The 24,574-nt window shown below is 36.7% G+C and overlaps 2 protein-coding genes across 5 annotated transcripts in view; one reads left to right on the top strand and one right to left on the bottom strand.

Annotated features, from left to right (window-relative positions):
- Nucleotides 1-15,075, bottom strand: part of CWC27 (CWC27 spliceosome associated cyclophilin) — a 179,273-nt gene extending 164,198 nt beyond the window's left edge. The window contains exons 1-4 of one of the 2 annotated variants that reach the window (XM_019743827.3): nt 15,057-15,075; nt 14,508-14,575; nt 7,131-7,227; nt 66-178 (exon numbers count right to left, since the gene is read on the bottom strand). In XM_019743827.3, the coding sequence (XP_019599386.1) occupies nt 66-178; nt 7,131-7,227; nt 14,508-14,549 (252 nt within the window). In that variant the 5' untranslated portion in view covers nt 14,550-14,575; nt 15,057-15,075. Of the gene's footprint in view, nt 1-65; nt 179-7,130; nt 7,228-14,507; nt 14,576-14,899; nt 14,967-15,056 lie in introns of those variants that run through there. The other variant, XM_019743838.2, reaches the window with a different exon arrangement.
- SREK1IP1 (SREK1 interacting protein 1) overlaps nt 1-24,574 on the top strand; it is a 211,445-nt gene that overhangs the window by 104,478 nt on the left and 82,393 nt on the right. For 2 of the 3 annotated variants that reach the window (XM_088796525.1, XM_074328901.2), the window contains exon 2: nt 22,701-22,748. In XM_088796525.1, the coding sequence (XP_088652651.1) occupies nt 22,701-22,748 (48 nt within the window). Of the gene's footprint in view, nt 1-15,021; nt 15,191-22,700; nt 22,749-24,574 lie in introns of those variants that run through there. The other variant, XM_019743860.3, reaches the window with a different exon arrangement.

Below are 24,574 nucleotides of genomic sequence, written 5' to 3'. Positions count from 1 at the left end.
AATCATTTTCGATTAAGTAATCCAAGCTGACTTATAAATAAATGATAATAAAAATTCAGTCTCACCTTGAATGGGGCTCCATAGATAGACTCTCCACCAGTGCCTGTGCCAGTAGGATCTCCCCCCTGGACTATAAAACCAGGTACAACTCTATGAAAAATGGTGTTGTCATAATATGCTGAAAAAAATAAAAATAATTTATCAAAGTCTAAAGCAAAGCCTATCTATAGTTATTAGAGTTAATACAACTAGAATCACAAGGACTCCCCCCGCCCCCAGGATGTTAAATAGGCTCCTAACCCAAAACCTTTTCTTTTCTACTTGTTATAAAACATCTTCGGAAAACAGCACATTTCTACAGAAACCATGGTGGTGGCTCTTTCTTATTTAATTCCAGGATTCCCTCAAACTCTGGATTACAGTTTAAAAAAAAAAAAGAGAATCTTGGTATAGATAAAAGGTTCTCCACTGGGAGGAGGAACAACAATTTTGTTCTCTGGGGGATATCTGTCACTGTCTAGGAATTCATGGTTGTCACACATAGGAGATGCTACTGGCATCTCGTGAATAGAGACCAGGAATGACAGTAAACATCCTACAAACCACAGGACAGACACCAACAAGAACTACTGGCTCCAAAACCGTCAACATTGCCAAGGTTGGGAAACCCTATAGAGATTAATGCCTTATTTCCTAATTTTTCCTCTTCTCCCCATAGAAAATTAATTCACACCAAAAATACACAAACCCAAAATACATCAAAATTACTCACTGATTATAGATATAGCACCATCAATACACCCTCCCAAGAAACTTTCAATATATAAAATAATCAACATACTATATAATTGAGTCCAGTTGGACTTTCAGTAAGTTTATTAAATGATTGAAAGAAATTATTCATATTTACATATAAATATATTATTTGGAAGCCATAAACATACAATAGAGATCATACATAATCTCCTGATAGTACTTACTATCTGAAACCTAGATTATTAGGGAGACTTTACAGAGGAGAAGGAAGCTGGGTATGGCAGAAGCATGGCATCTCAGCGAGGTAAAGCATGAGCAAAGAATTTGGTGGGGGTGGAAGGACAAGAATTAGGGTTTGACTGAACCAAAGAATTAATATTAAGGAGGAGCAACAATGTCCAATAGGCACAAGAAAAGATTTTCAACATCATTAGTCATTAGGGAAATGCAAACCCAAACTACAATGAAATACCACTTCACACCCACTAGTATGGCTATCACCAGAAAAATGGAAAATAGCAAATATCAGTAAGGAAGTAGAGAAACTGGAACTTTATACATTGTTAGTTGGATTGTAAAATGGTACAGTTACTGTGGAAAAATAGTGATACATTTACTGACATAATTGATAAAGTACCTATTACACAGGTACTTTACGACACTTTATGAGTCAAAACATGGCTATGGTTTATCGCAATTCACCAAGTATTAGGTTGGAGCAAAAGTAATTGTGCTTTTTGCAATTATTTTTAACCTTTTAAACCGCAATTACTTTTGCACCAACCTAATACTGTAATATAGGGACTTGTAGGCACCCTCATAATTATTTACATTTGCAAGATATAACTGGATATAAAATAAGTCAGAAAAAGTCGAGAATCATATGATTTCACTCATGTGGGGTATAAAACAAAGCAACAAGCAAACAAGACAAACAAAAATTCATAGACACAGACAACAGTTAAGTGGTTACGAGAGGGTGAGGGGGGAGAGGGGTTGTAGCAGAGGGTAAAGGGGGTCGAATAAATATATGGCAATGGAAAGAGAACTGACTTTGGGTGGTGAACACAAAATGTGATAATCTATAGATGATGTATTACAGAATTGTAGACTTAAAACCTATGTGGTTTTACTAACCAATGTTACCCCAATAAATTTCATTTAAAAAATTAACAAATAAAATCCATTTAAAAAAATTGTATTCTGTAATCTAACAACTATATCCAGTATATCCATATGGATTGGAAGAAGTAGGACTGCAATGGATTTTTGTATATTGATTTTGTATCCTATAACTTTACTGTATTTGTTTATTGTTTCTAATAGGGTTTTCTATGTAAAGAACCATATGACCTGCAAAAAGTAACAACTAGACTTCTTCATTCCCAATTTGGATGCGTTTTAGTTCTTTCTCTTGCCTGATTGCTCTGGTTAGGACTTCCCGTACTATGTTGAATAACAGCGGTGAGAGGGGGAAAAAGTAGAAAGGAAGACCAACTGATTTTTTTAGTCCCTTCTCCCAGTGAAAAGCGGTTGGGCTATATTCACAAAAGCTCCCTAATGCAGACAAGTTCTCCTTAATTACAAGGAGACAAATAGAAACTTGATCGCAAACAGAAATTGTAAAAACCAAGGCGTACAGAATATCTCTCCTGTATCCCTAAGTAAACATATACTCAGATTAACTCTGTATGCAGCAGTCAGTTCTGTGTTGCCTCTTGTTATCCGTGCAACCATAAACTCAATTTTCTTTTTCTTTTTTTATTGAGATATAATTGACATATAGCATTACATTGATTTCACGTGTTATATGTCAATATGTCAACAACATAATGATTAGTTACTTATTTGACATTGTAAAATGATCACCACAATAAGTCTGGTTAATATCCATCACCATACATAGTTACAAAAATTTTTTTCTGATGAGAACTTTTCAGATCTATTCTCTTAGCAACTTCCAAATATGCAATACAGTATTATTGATTATAGTCACCATGCTGTATATGTAATTTTGTCATTATAAAATTAACAATATAAATTAACTCCCAAAATTGTTCTAAAGATTAACTAAGGTAATGTGGAGGAACCCTATACATTTTCAAGTTCATTAAAATTGTGAGGTCAACTTTAATAGTTTTACTTAATTCTACAAATTCACATTCAAATCTGATATAAAACATACCCCAGTCGATATCAGAAAATGAAAATAATCCCTTAGGCCCATTATGTACAGTCAATCAACATTTTTGGAGGCACACGATCAGATTTGCTTTTTCAAAAGATTCCAGTATGGAAAATGGATGGGAAGCGACCAGACTAAAGAGAGAGACAGAGAGAGAAAGAGAGAGAGAGAGAGAGAGAGAAACAAGTGCTGTCTCAAGAGCTAAAACATGACTATGGCTTACTAGAGATGCTCAGACTCAAGAATTCTCTAGAAAGCAGGATCTATGAGACTTAGAGATTTATTAGATGTGAGAGAAGGGGTCATGAAAGAGGTCTTTATTACTTGTGCTTTCAAATTTTAAAATTACCTATTTATTTCTTTTTCCTATTTCTTACTAAGTCTTTCAGTGATGCTGGTTTTTCACTTTAAACTTTTCTTTTTTATTTTCCTAATTATATTCTTGTTTGAAGAATAGAATTATTAAAATAACTATATGTATTGAGTAGGACTTTTCTATAATTTCTCTACACCATAATGTTGTATAGCATGAAAGCTAGAATTCCAATTTTCCACAAAATTTCCATACCTACTATTTTTACTTCCTTGCAATTTATTAATAATCATTGTTGAATTATGCATTGACAATTGTCTTTATAGCTATCCATGTGCTATATAGATGCACTGTTTGCAATGTTTGACTTTATTCTTAAATTGTTATGTACCATTCCCATGAGCAATTTTAAAGAAAGAGCGCTCACTTTGGCAGCACATATAATGTTAAAGAAAGAGGTTTTATTATGTCATTATGCATGTTCATAATATTCTCCTGAATTTTCTCCACTACTGAAAAAGAAATTTACAAATATCTCAAATATGAAATGAAGTTCATATTTGGCTGCTCTGGTTCCGGTATTAGTCACTGTAGTTTTTATATCTGACTGTATAATGAATGGGTATCGTGATAGATTTTGACTAATCATATTCCAAGACTATTTGCATTTTTAAATCATGTATATGTTTTTCTTCTTCTAGAATCCTGTGTTTTATGTTTAATTTTGTAAATATTATCATGAACAATTCTTTATTTAGAAACTTTTGTGATCAGTCTGCCCTATTTACTTTAGCCTGTTTTTCCTAACCAGTATTTTAATTTTGTAAAGTTATTTCTTTTAACCTCTTAATATATACTTTTGTTTGTTACTTATAAAGAATTATTAAATTGTTAAAAGAAGTAGGGGATAAAAGATAACTAATAAAGCACGGACTTTAAAGAGAGAAGTCTGAGGTAAAATAGAAGAGATTAATAGTTACATAAAGTATAAAAAACTCAGTTTTCTTATCTACTTCTCTTTCTACTCCCCACTTTGTTTTGCAGACCTAAAATTTTACTCCTTCCTCATATTCGAGAGGAACTAATAAAATTATCAAAGCTAATAAGCTTCCCTTTCCATCTCTTACATCTTTTTTAACCTACCTTTTAAACTTACAGTGATGTAAAATCTTCACTCACTTTTAAATGTTCACCTATCTTGCAAATACATATAATCCAAGATTAAGTCTGTGTAATTACAGATTTTTTGTTTTAGTAAAAAACTAAAAACTTCCTTCTGGACATACATATACTGTATGATCTCATTTACATGTAGAGTCTAAAAAAGTTAAACTCATAGAACCAGAGAGCAGAATGGTGGTTGCTGGGGGGTGGGGAGATGTTGGTCAAAAGGTACAAACTTTCAATTATAATTTGAATAAGTTCTGGGAATCCAATGTACAGCATGGTGAATACAGTTAATGATACTGTATTGTAGACTTGAAATTTGCAATGAGAGTAGATCTCAAGTGTTCTTACCACACACACACAAATAAATAAAAATGAAAAGGTAACTATGCGAGCTGATGGATACGTTACTAAACTCGATCGTGGTAATCTCTTCACACTGTAATCTCTTCACACTGTATATGTACACTAAACCATCCTATTATACATCTTTTGACAAATCATGTTATACAACCTAAATATATACAACTTTTATTTGTCAATTATACCTCAATAAAGCTGAAAAAAAAAGACTAAGAACTTCCTTCTAACTGTGAATACCATTTCAGTTGAGAGCCATATATGAGGTGGTGCTCCCACCTCTGTTTTCATTCATTTGTTTTTTTTAAATTCTGCACTCATGTTAATATTGATATGTCACAAGATCTTAATATTGTTCTAATATTGACATGTTACAAGATCTAGAAATATCATGACTTGCTGTATAAATAAATCATAAATCATTAGTCAGAAAATTAAAATTAGGTCCTCTGAATTATATTTTTAAAACCTTGACTTCATTCAGTTAGGAGTATCTTCATTTAAATTAGTTGCTCAGGGTTCTTGTTAGCCTTTGCGATAATTCCCTCACGTGTTCAATTAACAGAATTGCTCGAGTTATTTTTCTTATTATTTTCCTATTCTTTTTTTCTTCTTCTGTATTCTTATAAATAGGGGAATAATTTTTTTGTTGTTGGAATTAAGTTTCATCATCACCTAACTTAAGAACCTTCTTTCTTCTTCATGGTCATATTATATCCAGATGTTTTCTGTTTTTTCCATTCACCTAGTCATGGATTGTAATTTAGCATTCATCCTTTTTAATGTTTTTATACTTTTACTCTTCTACTGTAAAATTTGAGCTTTGGATTCCTCAAAACTTCTTTCCAGAAACAAGTCTGACTTTTGTGTCTACTGTGTTTCTTGTCTCTGTTGACAGTCATTGGAGGCTTCTCTGACTGAACAACCTACCTGTCTGACTCAATTTCCTTCCTGCCTTACACAACAATTATCAGTGATGGTCTTTGCAGACGTCTTTTTTCTTTTTTTGGCAGTTTTTGTTTGTTTGTTTGTTTTTGGTCTGGGTATGTTTATTCCTTAAGTCTCCACCTGGTAATTATCTATTTGTCTAATTATCTACTCGAAGAGCTTTCGCTGTACCCACTATTGGTTATTTTGGGTTCTCTTTCACATCTTGCTCTTGACTCAAAATGCTGTTTTCTGATATCCTGATTAACCATTGTCTGTCTCTAAAAATCAAATATAACTTAGTAGGACAATGATTTGCCACCACTGGAAATATTGGAAACCGCATGCCATGGATTCTAAAAGCCAACAAGTTACAAAACTGTTTGGAATGTTTAGTTCTATGAGGGAACATTCTGAAGGGGAAAACACTCAAGTGAATGTATAATTCTGTAAAGTTTGTTAAAAAGAAAAAATGTCACTTTATGACTCAAATCTGAAAAAAATACTAGAGAGATTGATGATAACACCACTAAATACTGGATGGAAGGCTTTGTGGAAAAAGTGGAACTTTGGACAGACAGTAAAAAGTAGGTAGACTTGAACAGTAAAAAAGGGAAGAGGAAGTATTCCAAAAAGAAAACTGAGGATATGAGGAGATTGAGGATATGAAGAAGGTATGAGGACATGTGTGAAAGTGAGAATTGGAAGGAACTGCTCAGGAAATAAAAATAATCGTCAACTAAACCCATGTTATTTAGAGCAATGAAAAATAAAGCTGGAAATCTAGGACGCCAAGCTGCCTAAAGATTCAACTACTAGATGAATAAATGAAAGGTAAAAAGATTAAAGGTGAGAGAAAGGAAGACAAGGCAAAAGGCAATTGCAATCATGTAGGTAAAAGTCAAGGTAGTCTGGGGAAGAACCTGGTAAATTTGATTTTGTGCTGGTTTAGTTGTAGCTGACAGTGGAAGTTACAAGTAGAAAAGTCCACTAAGCAATTAGATATGTAAATTAGATCTAAGAAGAGAAGAAATGACTGGAATTTTAAATTTGATAGTCATTAGGATGGAAGTAAGACCTGAAGAGTAAAGACAATGGATAACTAGTGGCAATCTTAGGGAATACCGGTATTTACAGCATGAGAGAAAGAAGTGGAAAATAGCCAAGGAACCCAAAAGGATCAAAGTATTATTTGGTGAGATAAATTTCTCTGTTAAAAATGTACAGATTTATTTGGGAGAAATTTTATTTCCTTTCTCCATTTCCTGACACATAGCTCCATACCATGTCACTCATATGAACTCCTGTCAATCACTACCACTATTTAACACCAGTCTTCAATGCTGTAGAAAAATACACAGCAGTTTATTTCTAAATTAACAACATTTCCCCTACCGAATAAAACTCGAGAGTTAAGATTACCTTCCAAACAAAGCTGAATGAAATTTCTGCAAGCCTTAGGAGCTTCTTTGGACCACAATTCTATGTCAATATCTCCAGCTGTAGTTTTCAATAAAACCTGTAGAAAGAAAATAACATCTTTATATCAAATTATCATTTGCTTGATAATCAGCTGAATGGCTTATCAACTTGAAGCATTCACTAATGAGTTTTCAATTTTAAAATAAAAATTAGAAACTTTGCATGGCTTTTGTTTTTATACTAAAAAAATTTCAAATATTCCGTATAAGTTATACATTTATATCTTTTGAATACCATTTGCAGAAATAATTTAGGATTTAACAAAAAATAGCATATATCACTTTTTAATCACAGAAAAAAACTCATTCATTAAAAATAAATAATTTGTGCCTGACCACTGCACTGTATTCCTGAAGCTGAAACTGAATAATACTGTATGTCAACTATAATTTAATATATATATAGTCACGGGATACAGAGTACAGCATAGGGAGTAGTCAATGTAATTGTAATAGATATATATGACGTCAGAGGGGCAATAGATTGGGGGAGGAAGGTGATCACTTTGTGAGGGGTGAAATGTCTAACTAGTACATTATTTTGTACACCTGAAACTAATAAAAATAAATAATTTGAACTTTTTTTTTAAATTGGGAATATTGGAGAACAGTGTGTTTCTCCAGGGCCCATCAGCTCCAAGTCATTGTCCTTCAATCTAGTTGTGGAGGGCACAGCTCAGCTTCAAGTCCAGTGGCCATTTTCAATCTTTAGTTGCCGGGGGCGCAGCCCACCATCCCATGTGGGAATTGAACCGGCAACCCTGTGGTTCAGAGCTCGTGCTCTAACCAACTGAGCCATCCGGCCACGCAATTTGAACTTGTTTTAATCAAGAAAGTTTCCCATGCATTTCTTCCAATAAAATTGGTGTAGCAAGTTAAGAAATTAAAGAACAATGAACGCATGAAATTGTGCCACTGTAAGACAATTTTACCATTATCATTTTAAATATAAACACTCTACTTTCTCATTCAAAATCATGCCATTCCTATTTACAAAGGAACATTCTTAATCTAATTCTGGGTTGTACATTACTAAAATGGTATGTCTCAGAATCATCATCTACAGTAAATGGAATCTTTTGATGGCCTCCCTTCTCCCACCTCATGAAGGTGGTTACTCCTTGGTGCAACCAATTATCTTGCAACAACGGGAACTCCCACTGAGCCTACAGGAGGAAACAGCTGATAACTGTCTTATTAATAACCAATAAGAATGTTAGACTCTAAATTTGAACACTGCAGAAGGCCAACTTCTCTAGTATCACTTTTTCTCCTGCAGTCTACCTAAGTAGATCAGTGATCAGTGTCAATGATCAATAGGCAATGATTTGTGACCATCAAAATCATTTAGAATGCTCTTGCAATAAAGTGGATGCAGTTTGGCTATGTATGTAAAAACATGAGACTGATTCTCATGGGAAATCAGTGTCATTGAGATAAGTCACACTTTTTATTTTCCAAAACTCCTTTGGCTAATTTCCACAAATTTTTTGAAACAGGAAAGAAGCTTAAAATCGTTCAGTGAAGTCCCCATCTTATACAGATGCCCCAAAGAAATTGTAAATTGCCTGGAGTAAGGAAGCTTGTTAATAGCAAAGCAAGAATAGCATTTCTCTCTGCTCCCTCCTCATCCACTGTATTTTGCTAAAATTACCTTTCAATTTGTTTCAGAAGCCCAGATTACATTGCCATAATTTACACGATATTGATAAATTTATTGAATCTTTTTGGGCTTTTACTAGCTACATAGTTATTTTATAACTATTCTTTAATGACCATGGGGTGAAGGAGGTGAAAATATCTATATTATGGTTGCTTTTAAACTGGCTTCCTTAACTCTTAAAGAAACATAAAATAACTAGAAATGCAAATATGCATAATTTTATCAATCCATTATACTTCCTCTGAAGAAAGAAGGGAACATTTGTTGAGTGCCTTCCATGTGCCAGCTTCTGTGCCAAATACTTTACATATCTTATCTCATTTAATCTTTACCTACAAGGTAGTTATCATTACTCCCATTTCACTTATGAAGAAACAGAGACTCAGATAAAGTAACTTTATCTAAGGTCTCACAGTGAATGACTTAAGCTAAAGGCTGCCAGGCTGCAAAGCCCATGCTTTTTTCATACCACCGTACTGCCCCCACAAAGTTCTCCATAAATTCCGTACTCTAGTGGAAAAAAATACTCCATCAAGCTCCAGGGCCCTGCCCTAGAAATCCCCAGGTTACCCTGGTCACAATCGATTTGAACAGAGAACAGTGCCTAAATCAAAAGCAATCATATTGGCTGGACATGAGCAAGGCCTTTTAACTGGGCTTGGCACAAAACAATGTCCAAAAGAGGTAATCGTATCTTTTATGGCTGGTGACAAACCAACCCAACTGAATTCTCATTCTCCTGGGAAGTAACATTTGGGATGCTAACGGAAAGGCTGAGTAACTCCCTCTCCCTCAGATTGTATCTAGAACAATACAGTGTAACACCTTCTGGTTTTCCATGACGCCTGATGGATATCCCAATCTTAAAAGTACATACACGTAAAAAGACAATATCCTGTCCCGCCTCAGCATCCCCTTGTACACTTGAAATAAAGCCTGATTGTTTAAGGGAACCTAGGCATGTCTTCTCTTTCTTGCAATTCTAAAGCAGTGATCTCCAAACTTTTTATAAGTGTGCACTACTGTTAGCAAAGAAGCAAAAGGGGATGGGAAGGGAAGTAAGAATTTGGAGTACACATAGAGAAAATATGACATTAAAATCCATGTAGTACTATATTGCTCTATTATAAGAGTCAGACTAAAAAATTGAAAGGATTACATAAAAACACTATTTTAATTCTTACTTTACTAATGGTACAATGAAACTTTTGTAATAGCTTTATTGAGATATAATTCATATATCAAACAATTTACCCTTTTAAAGTGGTTTTTAGTATAATCCACAATTATACAACCACCACCACTATTTCCAGAACATTTCAACACCCCATAAAGAAATCCTATACCCATTAGGAGTCACTCCCGACTTCCTCCTACCCCTACCCCCAGGCAATCACTAATCTACTTTCTGTCTCTATGGATTTGCTCACTGAACATTTCATATAAATGGAATCATACAACGTGTGGTCTTTTGTGTCTGGCTTCTTTCACTTAGCATAATGTTGCTTTCAAATTGCAGAGGCCTATCTTCAGGTTCTATATACTTAGTTTTTAAATGTCTTGAAAATCAAAATGCCATTATATTCTTACTAATAAATATGTGAAGGCACAATATATATTTAAGACAAAGTTCACCATTAAAACTAAAAAATGGAAAACCACACTTCAAGTGATTTTCATAATTTCTAATTTTTCACAGGTTTCAGCTCTACCATTTTCTTATGGTTTGCTTATGTTTACATTATTAATATTATTTTCAATAAGAAACTGTGAGGGTTGGTTTAATTAACCTAAATACCATGGAATGTACTTCCATTTACCAAGGCAGTAGGAAAAATTACAACATGATATATAGAATGTGATTGAATAACTGAATTTATATATTCCTTTTATATATAAAATATTGCACATAAACAAATAAAGGAGAAAATAAATACAAACGGAAATATGTAGATTTTTTTCCTGCTCTCCATGAATGGTTTCGCACACCAGTGAAGTACGTACTCACTGGTTTAGAAACCACTATTCTGAAGAACAAATTAATGCACCATCCTTTCCTCTACAGGCTCTGAAGTCAGGCTGCCCAAATTCAAATACTGACCCTTCCACGTATGAAGGGTAAGGTAGCTTCGTTACCTTGGGCATGATGTCTAACATTTCTGTGACTCAATTTCCTTATCTAAAAAAAGGGATAATAACCATATAGGTTTACTGTGATGACAAAATGAGTTATTATACATAGACTGCTTAGAACAGGTCCTGACAAATAGTAAATGCTCAAAAAATGGTAATTATTTTTGCAACTATTATTCTTATCCAATTTTTTTGGACAGAGGTCACTTAACATACTAAAAAGAATGCATATGTGATTGGGCCACCTTGCTTACCAGGGTTTCTTAATATTTTCACTGATAAGCTACTGAATTAAAAAAGAAAGCACATGGCGATCTCCTTTGGCCATACGTTCCTATTGGTCATCACTATTTCATCAGGTGTCAGTAGCTCCTTTTGTTAAAGTTGCCAAATAAGACAATACTTTGATAATAAAACGTTTCTTAAGAATAAATATGTTAATATACGATTTAGATTAAATGATTATAATATGTGGAAATTTAATCTTCAGTGGATAAGGAAATTTCTATCAAGCTTTATATTTCTGGGCGTCATCTTCAGAGGCCAGAGTTACAACATACCACAGCAAAACACAGCACATTTATGGACCATCGTTAGGGGTCAACCAGTGATGTAACGTGTCAATTACTTCCCAGGTGATATTATAGTCTTTAAAAGGAGGAATTTTGTCCCATTTATTCTGAATATCTCTACTTCTTTTCAGTTCTTAATGTAGCATTAGACATTATAAGCATTAAACAAATATTCATTGAGCAAACTTGTTATTACATCTGCTTTAAATTCATTCCAGGCCAAAATTCATGCCATGCTCTCTGTGGTACAGAGCTTTAAAGTTTCAATATCGTCAATCAGCCTTATGCTGGAAAAAGTTCCAAATTGCTTTTGATGTAAGTCTTGGGCCATGATTGATGTTCTCCCTCAGCCCAACTGTGTGCAGAAAGAAGGACAGTACTTATCACAGTTTGCACACACTTATTTGCATAATTATTTGGTCAGTGTATATTTCACTCAACCGACTCCATGATAATAGGGACAAGGCTGACTTCTTTCCACCGTATCCCTAAAACCTAGCATAAAGCATGGCATGTGCTAGGTACTCAATAAATATTTGAACAAAATATCTCCTATTCGGACATGTGTGTATCTTTATTAAAGGTTTTCATCTTTATGACCATGTCAAATCTTCCTCTACGGTAAAGCAATTAAGTCTGCCCTTGTCCGGCAGCAGTATAACTTCAAACTCACTGATGCTTAATACTTTACAGAAGAGAAAAATAGTAGTAATTCATCTCTTCATTCACTCATTCATTCATTCATTCAGTACATATTTGAACTTCTCCTACCATGTGTCAAGCACCATTCTAGATGCTTGTCTCTGCCCTCATAGTGCTTGCATTCCATGGGGGGAGAAGAGGAAGAGGAGGATATAATAAGCAATAAATAATAAGTATTGTAGAAAAAAACTAAAAAAGTGAAGGGGCCCAGGGAATGCTGAGATGCAGGGCATGAATGAGATTTGCTATTTTATAGACAGTAGATAGGAAAGGCCTCTCTGCTAAGGTGACATGTGAGCAGCCCAAAGAGCATACTAGAGAAAGGAACAGCAAGTGCGAAGATTCTGCCCATCTGGATGGGCAATGTATTCAATCTCTACTAGTGTTTATATAACTATAAAGAGGTAGGTATTCTGGATTTTCACAGTGATATGGGATAGGAATGAGGAGTGGGGGAAACTTCAAATAACAAAGAATTGAAACAATTGCTCCACCCAAAATACTAAAATTTTTGCTAGGGATATCAATTACAACATTTTTGGTTTTGATTTCAAATTGCCCTCATTATATTAACAAATGTCAGTCAATAAAAGACTGCAGACATATTTATGATACAGTAAAGCAACACAATTATATCTAACATAAATTTAGTTTACCCTAATTCAACTGTATAGCTTCAGTCCCCTATTTCCTCTATTACACTGCTTCGTTATGTTTCATATGTGATACAGACTACCGTGTTTCCCCAAAAATAAGACCCAGCCAGATAATCAGCTCTAATGCGTCTTTTGAAGCAAAAGTTAATATAAGACCCGGTATTATATTATATTAATTATTATATTATATTATACTATACTATACTTATATATTATATTATATTTTACCTAGTCTTATATTATAGCAAAATAAGACTGGGTCTTACATTAATTTTTGCTCCAAAAGACGTATTAGAGCTGATTGTCCGGCTAGGTCTTATTTCGGGGAAACATGGTAGGTCTCAGTCTAATTCAGGTGATATTTATTCCATTACTGACTCCTCTGCTTCATACTGCATATAAACACCTTGAAAGAGGTGACCTACGGTCATGCGGGGTCTCTTCTGGGGTCTCTAGTCCCAGTCCCCAAATAAGAATGCAGGACATGGTGAGGCCAAAAAGGAACATCCACAGAGCCATAGATGGGGGAGTCATACCACTATATTCTCGCTGGCGGCTGGGTTGGAGACACAGAAAGCAGGAGCCACATGATCTGCAATCTGCTGTCCGCTTTTCTCTGCCAACCAACCTCACTTGCTAGCTGCAATCCGCCATGCTAACTGCAATGCGCTCTTGCTAGCTCAGCCACAATCTTCTTGCTAGCCCCCATTTTGCTGCTAGCGTAGCCACAGCCGTTATATTAGTGGCCAACGGCTCACTGGTTACAGCTAACGGCCAACAAGCCACAGCTAATGGCCATCCAATCACAGATGATGGCCATTTACTACCTAAGCCAGCACCTTCCCACGTGAGGCCGAGAGCCTGGAAACTGCACTCTTGGCTCTGTCCCCACAACTACCTTAACTATCAAATCAATCAGGAAATCATTCTCCCATTCCAACGTGGGAACATTTCCCATTCCCCACTTTCTCTAACTCACATCATCTAATGTTTTAAGATCAGCTCAAAAGATACCTCCTAATGAAGTTTCTTTCCTTCTTTACCTGTTGCTCAGTTCTGAGGACTACCATAGCAATATACTCCTCTCTCCATAGGCATGCCTACCAGACATAAGATTGCTCTTTACCTGCCTGCCTCCCAAACTAAACCATAAGGTCTTCTAGGGCAACAACTAGACCCTATTTATCAGTCTTTGTATCCCCCAAACCGAGTACAGTGCCTGGTGTCTAGCAGGCATTTATAGTAAATGATTGTAGAACGAATGGAGAAAGACCTATCTCCAAATTCAGCAAAGAAAAATGTCACATTTTAAAATGTACTTAGCTTTTTGTACCTAGGACCCTAGAAAACACCTGCATGAGTTAGTTGAAGCAAGAAATGGGGCTACAAGGCTGGTAGATGGAGAAATCTCCACTTGACTTTTTCAAGTATATGCTGAAAATTACCAATATATGGTTTTCGATGCAATCCTGATCAGAGACAAGGTTAGGACAAGGCTTCTTGTGATCTCTTCCAAACCTAAGATCCCAGAACTCCCTTAATTGATGAGGTATCACTTTGGGGAACCCAGATATCCCAGATGAGGACCTTACCTTCCCGTTTGTGGGAGGCTCCTGGATGTAGATGTTGCTCATGCTGGTCAGTGATCAGAACTCGGCTCCTAATTAGGGATGAGAGAGAACGGCCGATCACTAAAGCTATAAAGCTGATAGATTATCAGCACACGCTTCCTTAAGTCGGGCGGTCGCGGAAAGCTCCAGTGTGTCAATAACCCGCAAGACAGTGACACCAAACACTATCTTTCCCCAAAACTAGTCCCCACGGACGCCGCCATGTTGCTCCCGGACCGGAGCACCGCTAACCCCGAGAAGGGGAATTCCAATGGCATCCAAGGAACGAGAAAAAATTAGTAAGCTCCTACAGATAATTTAAATTTACATTACAACTTTAAAAAGAACGATTTCTAAGTCTTGGTGTTGTTTACTTCACTACATGCATGAACAGGTCTCATTCACTCCCCGAAGTTGGCGGCAATGGTTCCGACCATATGTGCTCTGCATTATCACTCCCCCGGAAATTGCACCTGCTGCTACTTGGTTCCGCTACAGCTAAAGGCTCCGAGGGCCTTCGCGGATTCTCACCGAGGTGCCGCGGCGCGGGTGGGAAGAGGAGGCCACCTCGCTGTGCGTTGTCCTCGCGGCCGGCGGGAAGCGAGCGTGCTCTCGAAACCCTAGGGCTCCTGCGACCTCTCTTGCCAGCGCCATGGCAGTCCCAGGTGAAAACCAACGGCAGGGCTCCTGGGTCTGAACGAGGAAAGGGAGCGGGTGGGGTGGAGTGGGGTGCTCTGGGGTACTGAGTGTCGCCTATGAGGATTTAGGCGGAGGCGTTAAAATTAACAGGTCTGTTTTGGTTTACGAGAAAAAGTTTACACTCCAAAAATAAACTCAGAAGGAAAGAAAGAAACTCTTTCCCCCGCCCCAGCCGAGCACCAACTGCACTGGATGGGATTATAGGACAAGTGTAGGAGGGTGGGAGGCAGTCCCTGTAGGCCTAGGGGAGCGGGTGGCCGAGAAAAACGGACCTTACTTTGAAATGCTTGAAAGTGACATTTGGGGTGCGAACGCTTGGCATATCCAGCTCGCCAGAGGCATTGTTTGCAATGGAAGTCGCTGGGGCCGAAGAGCTCTGAGGTTCCACTTCTCTCTCTTCCTGTTGTATGTAGTTGCTGGGTGGCCCTGCACCGATCGTTTTGTCCTTCTGGGCCTCAGTTTCTGCATCTGTAAAAGATGTGTTGATTTATGTCTGCAGTTCTTTCCAGCCCTCAGGTTCTGTATCCAGTGGGTACCGGCCTGAAAAAAAACGATGAACCCTGCAAAATAAGTGCTTCCCAGATTTTCCATCCACAACTACCAACTTACTTGGAAGTTCTAGTAGGGGAGGGCATCTCCTTAAACCACTTTGGCCACAGTGTGTTCTGCAGAACACTATTTTGAAAAATGTACCCCTCCACACACGCACAAGTTGGATATTCAGAATGCACTTTAGCATAGAAAAGACTCCGAGAAGTGCTGTGATTCCGAAGCCCTAACTTTGTTTTATCCTTCTCGTCCCCATATTATTTGTCCACATTTGTTCTGTGGCAGCCTTTTCTGAACGGTGTTTTCCAGATAGCTGTTATGGAACGGTTGTGCTTTTGTACCAACTTCAGTTTTGGGAAGATCACAGGGAGAATTGTGAGAGAGCAAAGATACACTCATTCGTACACGTAATATTTGTTAGTGCCTGTGGTGTGCTAGGCACTGTGCCAGGCTTTGGGAGTACAGTAGTGAGCAAGACAGTTGCTCTTCACACAGTACTTATAATTTAGCAGTGAAGAGTGACCAGAAAGTCAGACAGATGTATGGCACGGAAAATACAAAACCTTCAGGAGCACATAATAAGGACCCCTAGTAGGTGGCAGGAGGAGTCAGGAGCACTTTCCAGAGGACGGCTGTTTAGGATGAGACCTGAAGAATTGCAGGAGGGTTGGAGTGTAGAAAGAGAGGTTACAGCCAGAGGGACTGGTATGTAAATGGAAGAGGAAATGTGTGAGAAGAGGAGACAAAAGATGTTTGCTATGAATGGAACTAAATATAAATGGGAGAAGTGAGAAATTCACTAGAGAGATAGTAATAATAGCTGATATTTATTAAGCATTTACTATGTGTCAGATTTGTCAGACACTGTGTCACTCATTGTATTTATTTAACATTCACAACCACACTGTGAGATAGGTATTAATATTTCCATTTTACAGATGAGGATACTAAGGGACAGAGAAATCAAGTAACTTGTCTATTATGAGACAGCTAGCAAGTGACAGGTCAGTCTGGCTCCTCTAGACCCCATGTGCTTATCCATTTTGCCATGTTATAGTATAATTTACAAGGTAGTTTCCAGCTCTTAAAGGACCTTGAAAGCCATGACAAAGAGTTTGGACATTTCCTAGAGACCATAGGAAGCCATGTAATGGTTTTTAAGCAGGTTCACATTTTGGAAAGATCATTCTGGCTGCACAGTAGAATGGAGGGGAGCTAGTTTGGAAGCACAGTCACCAGTTAGAAGTAATTCTGGTATGTTATGATAATGCTTCAGGTGTGGTCTCAGTAGGAAAGGAGAGAAGCAGATTGAAGATATATTTTGGGGGGTAGAATTACTAGGAATCAGTGATTGATTCAACGTAGGTGGGTAAGAGAGGAAATGAGGTATACCTGGGTTTCACTGTTAAGCAGTTGGGTGGGGACTAGTTACTAATTAATACAGGCAATAACTGAGAAGGAGCAGATTTAGGGGGATGATGACGACTTCATTTTGGGGCTTGTGGTGAGGTATAGTCAGACATAGGAATGGAAATATCTAATAAGCAATAGAGATACAATTTATAGCTTAGGAAAGAAGCCAGAGTCAAAGACAACAGTTTAATGACATCCACACATGTCATAGGAGTTAAGGCCATGGGAATGGATGCCTTTGCTCAGGTGGAGTGTGTAGAGCGTGAAGGGAAGGTCTGTGGCCGAAGCCTAGAGAGTATAAACATGTGAGGGGCCATAAGAGAAAGGCCGGTCTGCACAGCAGATTGCTTAGGCGTCCTGATACGCCAAGGCAGCCCTGCTGAGCTTTGCGTCACACAGCTGCATCCACAGTTGACCTGCTGTCATTGTTGATTTCATTACTGAAGCAAGCATTTTGAACACTTACATGTTACAGGCATTCTGGAGGACAAAATGTCACAGTCCGTGCCCTCATAAAACTTGTCTGGTAATGAAAATGTGCTGCGTAAGAAAGAGGACAGAAGTGATTTTTTTTAATGTCCTTGTTGAAGTTCTCTTAAACTGAGGCCAGTATTATAGACATGTTAACCCTCTTTCAATTCAGAATGCTTCAAAGTGTAATAATCTTAAATTGTGCCATTAAGCTAGGATGATAAGACAGAGATAAGCTGTTGCAACCCAGCAAAAATTGAGATAATAATCATGAGAGCACTGTAAATGCATAATGCAAGTGCCATTAGAAAATACAGATACAGAAAGTGTTACGATAATTTCTTAGATGATTGATCCAGGTGGTGTATTAAAGGAAAATAGGACTCCATCAGAAACCTTTTGAGATAATCATCAAGAAGGACAAGTATTATGGTATGCTTTTTTATTTTTAGGTATAATGCTCATATGGATTCAGCATGTCATTTCTTGGGCGTTCGTACTAGCGACGATTAGGTCTGACTATAAAGTGAGGAAGCTGCTTTCCACAAATGAAAATCAGCCCCGTCTTATTTCAGCTGTCTTTCCCACTGCATTGTGTACAAGCTTCCACCATTATGTAGGAACAATGAAGTGTGTTCCCTCTTAGTAAGGGAAATCAGAGACTCTTAGTTGTTATTAAAGAAATTACATTTAAACATGGGTTTCAGAGTTTACTTTCTTTTAAAAGCTGCTTTTCCCATTCACAGTTGAAATTAGTTCTGACATTCATTTTGATGATTCTCCTTTGCCCAGGAAGAGTTGACCTGGCACAGTGGCAGCGTATGTTACTGATGTGTTTGGCACAAAAACTCGCTCTTTTTTTTTTTTTTCTTTCCTTCAGGGAAATCTATGTAGCCAAGATAGGGTTTTCTGTAGCCAAATTAACATTACATCTAGCGTATCAAAGGAGTCAAATTGTTAAAATCTTAGTAATAGGAGAATTCTGAATTATACTACATCCAATTTCTTCTCACTCTTAAATCTTACTACACATAATTTCTTTCTCTCTAGTCTATGTTGCACATGGCTGCTGAAATCATTTTCCTAAATCATTTATCTGATCCTGTCCTTCCTGGGAGGCAGCAACTTAGTTCTTGACTCGTATCTGTGAATTTTTGTATTTGTCTTCAGGCGACTTAACCTTTCTGAGGCTCAGTTTCCTTGTCTCTATGAAGACGGAGTTGATGATTAAGCCTGCTTTCATTTCTAAACTACTGTAACACCAAAGCTGTCCATCGCTGCAAGAATGAAGTGCACACTCCTAAGCATGGCCAAATCACTCTTGCTGCCGTTTCCTCCCACTGCTCCTCTCGTGCATCCTGCGTTCTGCTGCCGTGGCCAACTATTCCCAGAAGTGCTCCTGTGCCTTTCTACCTACACACTTTTGTCATCACTGTCCCTCTACTACTGGCCATATCTGCCTGCGGGAAGCTTTCCTGATCTCTTAGCTGAAAGTCTTGCCTGCCAGTTCTTCCTGCATATTAATAGAGCTGTGTGTCTTTTTATACTGGCACGTTCTAGCAGATATTACAGCCATGGGTACATTATCCCAGGTAACCTAGTATATGGTGGGTTCCTTTAATGTAGGAACTTTATTCATCTTTATGGCTTCTGTCATATCATTTCAGATGTGAGAGTGATAACTATGCACATAATCGGTAAATAATATTTAGAGGGTTGATCACTAAAATTGCTGCTGAGCAGAATCTAGTAGTCAAGTAAATAGACTAAACTAGACACACTTTTGATTCTGTTTCATTCGATAATAAATGTTCTTAAACTGGTAATTCCTATAGCTTTTCTTCATCACAGTTTATCTGCACTTTCTGAAGCAAGTGGACGGAAGCATTTTATACATTTATTTAAATGTTAGCTCTTTCATGTCAGTCGTTTAAGCAACTCTGAGTTACTTTCATTCCTGATTTGTTGGGTTTTATATAGTAGGGGTAATTCCCCTTTGTTGGTACTGTGAGTTGCAAATACATTTTCCAAGTTTTCATGTCTTGAGTTTGCTTTTGGTGGTCTTCATCATTCAAAGTTTTTTAGGTAGTCAAATTTATATTTTTATTCAATGTCTTTTGGATTCTCGGTCGTAATTATAAAGGAACATTTGCAGGGAGGCGGGCTCTATTACTCTGAACAGCCCTAGCAAACTTTAGAGAGGAGCGGAACAACGGACAGCGTTGGAGGAAGGGCCTCGCAATAGAGCCTTACTGTTCAGTTTGATGTGCATTTCGCGTACGTACAGTTGTGTTGGCAGAGTTCTTATTCCAAACAACAAAAACTGACTAAGTTAATTTAAGCAGACGAGGAAAGCTATCAAGGAGCTCACGAAGTGTAAGCAAAGTCTGGATAATAAGGCTCAGAAAATAGGTAAGACCAAGGGCACCTGTAGCCGACATCCTGCACAGGCCCAAACCTGGTAAGGACTGCGGCTGCCGGTGCCACCACTGTCACTAGAAGATGGATCCTGATAGCAGAATGGATTAACTGTCCCCAGTTCACTGTGTCACTTATCTCAGATTTGTTGTGCCAGTTGCATCAGCTTCAAAGTCTCAGGTAGAAGCGTTTAGTTAACCATGCAGTCTTGAAACTTATAGACAAATGAAGCTTGAAATCTTAATTTAACCAAAGGCTGCTGAGGAAATAGCTGATATGGAGTTACTTTATTTAGCGTTCTTGTTTAGTTCCCCTACTTGTAAAAGTTGTAACTATGTTAAAGATGACTTGCTCTGAAGAAGTTTCATATTTTGTTCATTCTAAAAATATGAGATAGTTGAATGAGGAGTTTTATCAGTGTCTTTAGTCATAAATGAGTTAATTCCTAATACATGCTGAGATGAGATCATTTTGGATCTTTCCATTACAACATTTTTAGTTCATTGTAGGAATTAATGGTGCCGTTAGCACGGTTTTATTTAGTATTTTTCAGCGTCTCCAGTTTCCGTGGAAACAGATGTAACGTTGACCTGGATTCTCTGAGCTTTTTTTTCAATTATTTCAGATTGAAAGAGCCTCTGATTTTATTATTAATCCAGTTTTATTCCATAGTTCTGCTACAGTGCAGCATATGTGTTCCTACTTTATGCAATAAAGCCCACAATATTTATGAGAAAAAATGAGATTGGGCACAACACTCAAAAACTTCATCAGTGATACATTTTTAAAAAAAATAGGGACCTGATAAAAACATTAATACATTTTATACATGTTAATTGGTTAAAAGATACATAAATACTACAATAAATAGGGCACTATGTCTTTTAAGAGACCTGGTTTGCTGTGGAGTGGAGTTCAGAAGAATTGCAGCTTGTGAGTTGTTCTGAGGTAATGGTAGGAAGGTGATAGTTGAAATCAGGTGGAAAGTTGTCACACCAGATGTGGATGGGCGGTGTTCACAACACAGTGATCTCAGTGTGCCGGAAATGTTTTGAAGTGTGTCTGTTTGTGTGTTTGGTGTATTCCTGAGGCTCAGAGCAACTGGATGAAGTTTTCTGCATTCACCTAGTGTTTTTCTTGGACAAAAATCATGTTATGCTCAAATTGTTCTCTTATATCAATTGCACTGAAACAAATTTATGTTTTTAAAACAAGCATAGCAGAACTGTTTCTACTAGAACAACTCAATGATTACATTTTAAAGCAAAATTGGGATGGGGGGAATGACTAACGTTTTGACTTCATAACATTAAAGAAATAGTTTGAAAATGATCTTTCTTTTAAAATTAACACTTTAATATTTGTACTATATACACTTTATTAGTAAATTGGGATAATATCTCCATTTGAAGGGTTTAGGAATTAGATACCTTTCATTAAGGAAATAGATTGATACTGCGCCCTCTGATTGGTTGATTGCAGCCTTTATCAGAGGTTAAAATCAGTTTCAGCTGTATATATATACATATATACATATGTGTGTGTGCATATATATATATATGTATATATATCTGAATATGTATATACACATACACAGTGGAATATTATTCAGCCATAAGAAGGAATGGCATTCTGGTATGTGCTACAATATTGAAAATATTATGTATTATGCTAAGTAAAATCAGTCAGACACAAAAGGGCAAATATTGTGTGATTTCTAGGTAGTTGAGATACCTAGAATAGGTAATTTCATAGAGACAGAAAGTAGAATAGAGATTACCAGCGGCTAGAGGGCAGTTACTGTTTAATGGGTACAGTTACTGTTTGGGATGAAGATGAAGTTTTGGAAATACTCATAGACAGTGGTGATGGTTGTACAACATTGTGAATGTACTTAATGCCACTGAATTGTACACTTAAAAATGATTAAGATGGTATGATTAAGTTTTATGTTATGTTTATTTTGTCATAATAAAATCGGTTTCAATTTATTTCATCTGCTATTTATAGCTTCAGTATTACCTGCATGTACCAGTAATTATGCAGTGATACTGTAAATTTAATTTCTAAACATTGATCAGACTGAATATGTGACTGACTAGTTTGTCTTCTCTTGTCAAAATTCAAATGTTAAATTGGGATTTTTTTTTTTTTTTTACAATACCTAGCAATTATTTTTCTGGAATTTCACCAATTTCTTTAAGAGAGTCAGTTTTTTTCTTTCAAGGGAAAGCAGAAAAAAAGATGTTAACCTGAATGTTCACATATATACCTAACAAATTAATTATTTTACATTTGAGAGACAGGCTGAAGTACCCTGGAATTCCTTCTACAGTGTTGTAGAATTTTGGAATGTTTAAGCTCTTGACTATAATATTGCATTTCTTGAATTAGAAAAAAAATATGTTCTTAAAGTGTTTGTCAAAGGAAATAATTTGAGTAAATGGCTTTTTGAATAATTTCTAATAATCATAATAATTGAGTCGTGCTACTTAGCTGGGTCAAGATGATTTTATTTTAAGAAATAAATTCTACAAATGGTTTTCTTAGCTTTTTCATGTGATGAATTTTTTACGTTTTTATTTGTTTATATGTCTCCTAAAATGTTATCCAATTGTATCGTAGGTTGCAACAAGGATAGTGTCCGAGCAGGCTGTAAGAAATGTGGCTACCGTAAGTACATTTTAAAAAATAATGTTTTGTACAGTGAATCATAGTCTGATGTTTTAGGATGAAGTGCTCTATATATGTCAGTTATGTCCATTTCATCTAATGTGTCATTTAGAGCTGCTATTTCGTTATTTATTTTCTGTTTGGATGATCTATCCATAGCTGTCAATGATGTATTTAAGTCCCCTAGTATAATTGTGTTTTGGTTGATTTCTCCCTTTCGTTCTGTCAGTAGTTGCTTGGTATATTTCGGTGCTCCCTGATTGGGGGCATGAATATTGATGACTATTATGTCTTCTTGTTGTAAAGTCCCCTTTACCATTATGAAATGTCCATCTTTGTCTCTTGTTACCTTTTTCACCCTGAAGTCTGTTTCATCTGATATCATTATGGTTACACCTGATTTTCTCTGGGTACCACTTGCTTGGAGTGTCAATTTCCACCCTTTCACTTTGAGTCTATGCTTGTCCTTGTAGCTGAGATGTGTCTCTTGGAGACAGCATATGGTTGGGTTTCGTTTTTTGATCCAATCTGCTACTCTGTGCCTTTTTATTGGTGAGTTCAGTCCATTTACATTTAGGGTGATTATTGATATGTGTGGATTTCCTGTTATTCTATCTTTAGTTTTCTGGTAAGGCTGTGTCTCCATTGTTTCTTTGCCTTTTTGTTGTTGTCTATTATTTCTGTGTGGTGGTATTCTATGATGTTTCCCTCTGTTTCTTCTTTTATTACAGTACATATTTCAGTTCTGGATTTTTTTTGAGTGGTTACCCTTAAGTTTATCTAAAAGAAAGTTTGATATTTAGAGTATTCCATTTTCTTCAGCACGCTTACTTTCTCCATTCTCATATTCCGGTTCAGGCCTTTACTCTCCCCCTTTTTGAGTTTTGGTTGCCACAAATTGTCCCTGTTGATGGTGGTTGAATAGCCTCCTTTAGTATTTCTTGTAGTGCAGGTCGTGTATTAGAGAATTCCCTCAGCTTCTGTATGTCTGGAAAGGTCTTTATTCCTCCTTCGTATCTAAAGGATATCTTTGCTGGATATATTATTTTTGGCTCATAATTTCTCTCTTTCAATAGTTCGAATATTTGGTTCCACTCCCTCCTGGCTTGTAGAGTTTCTGCTGAAAAATCTGATGATAATCTAATGGGCTTTCCTTTGTAAGTTACCGTATTCTTTTCCCTGGCTGCCTTGAGGATTCTTTCTTTGTCATTAATTTTAGACAGCTTCAATACAATGCGCCTTGGAGAAGGCCTGTTGGGATTGAGGTAATTAGGTGTTCTATTTGCTTCTTGGATTCGAGGATCCAGTTCTGTCCACAAGTTTGGGAAGTTCTCATCAACAATTTGTTTGAATATATTCTCTGTTCCTTTCTCTCTTTCTTCTCCTCTGGTATGCCCATTATTCTTATATTGCTCTTTCTGGTGGAGTCAGAAAGTTCTTGTAGAGTTCTTTCATTTCTTTTAAGTCTCAAGTCTCTTTCTTCTTCCACCTGTGTAATTTCCAGGTTTCTATCTTCGATGTCACTGATTCTTTCCTCCATCTGGTCAACTCTACTACCTAACCTGGTTATTTCATTCTTAATTTCTTCTATTGAGTTCTTAATCTCCAGAAATTCTATTTGGTTCTTTTTTAAAATTTCAATTTCTTTCGTAAAATGCTCATGTTGTTCTTTGATTGTGTTTCTGAGTTCATTAAACTGCCTTTCTGTGTTTTCTTGCATCTCATTGAGTTTTTTCAGAACTGCAATCTTGAATTCTCGGTCATTTAAGTCACATATTTCCATATCTTTAAGTTCCTTTTCTGGAGACTTTTCACTTTCTTTCTGA

Source organism: Rhinolophus sinicus, chromosome 3 (assembly GCF_057876585.1).
Source record: "Rhinolophus sinicus isolate RSI-liver-muscle chromosome 3, RSI-T2T, whole genome shotgun sequence".
Lineage (NCBI taxonomy): Eukaryota > Metazoa > Chordata > Mammalia > Chiroptera > Rhinolophidae > Rhinolophus > Rhinolophus sinicus.
This window is presented reverse-complemented; position numbering and strand designations above follow the sequence as displayed.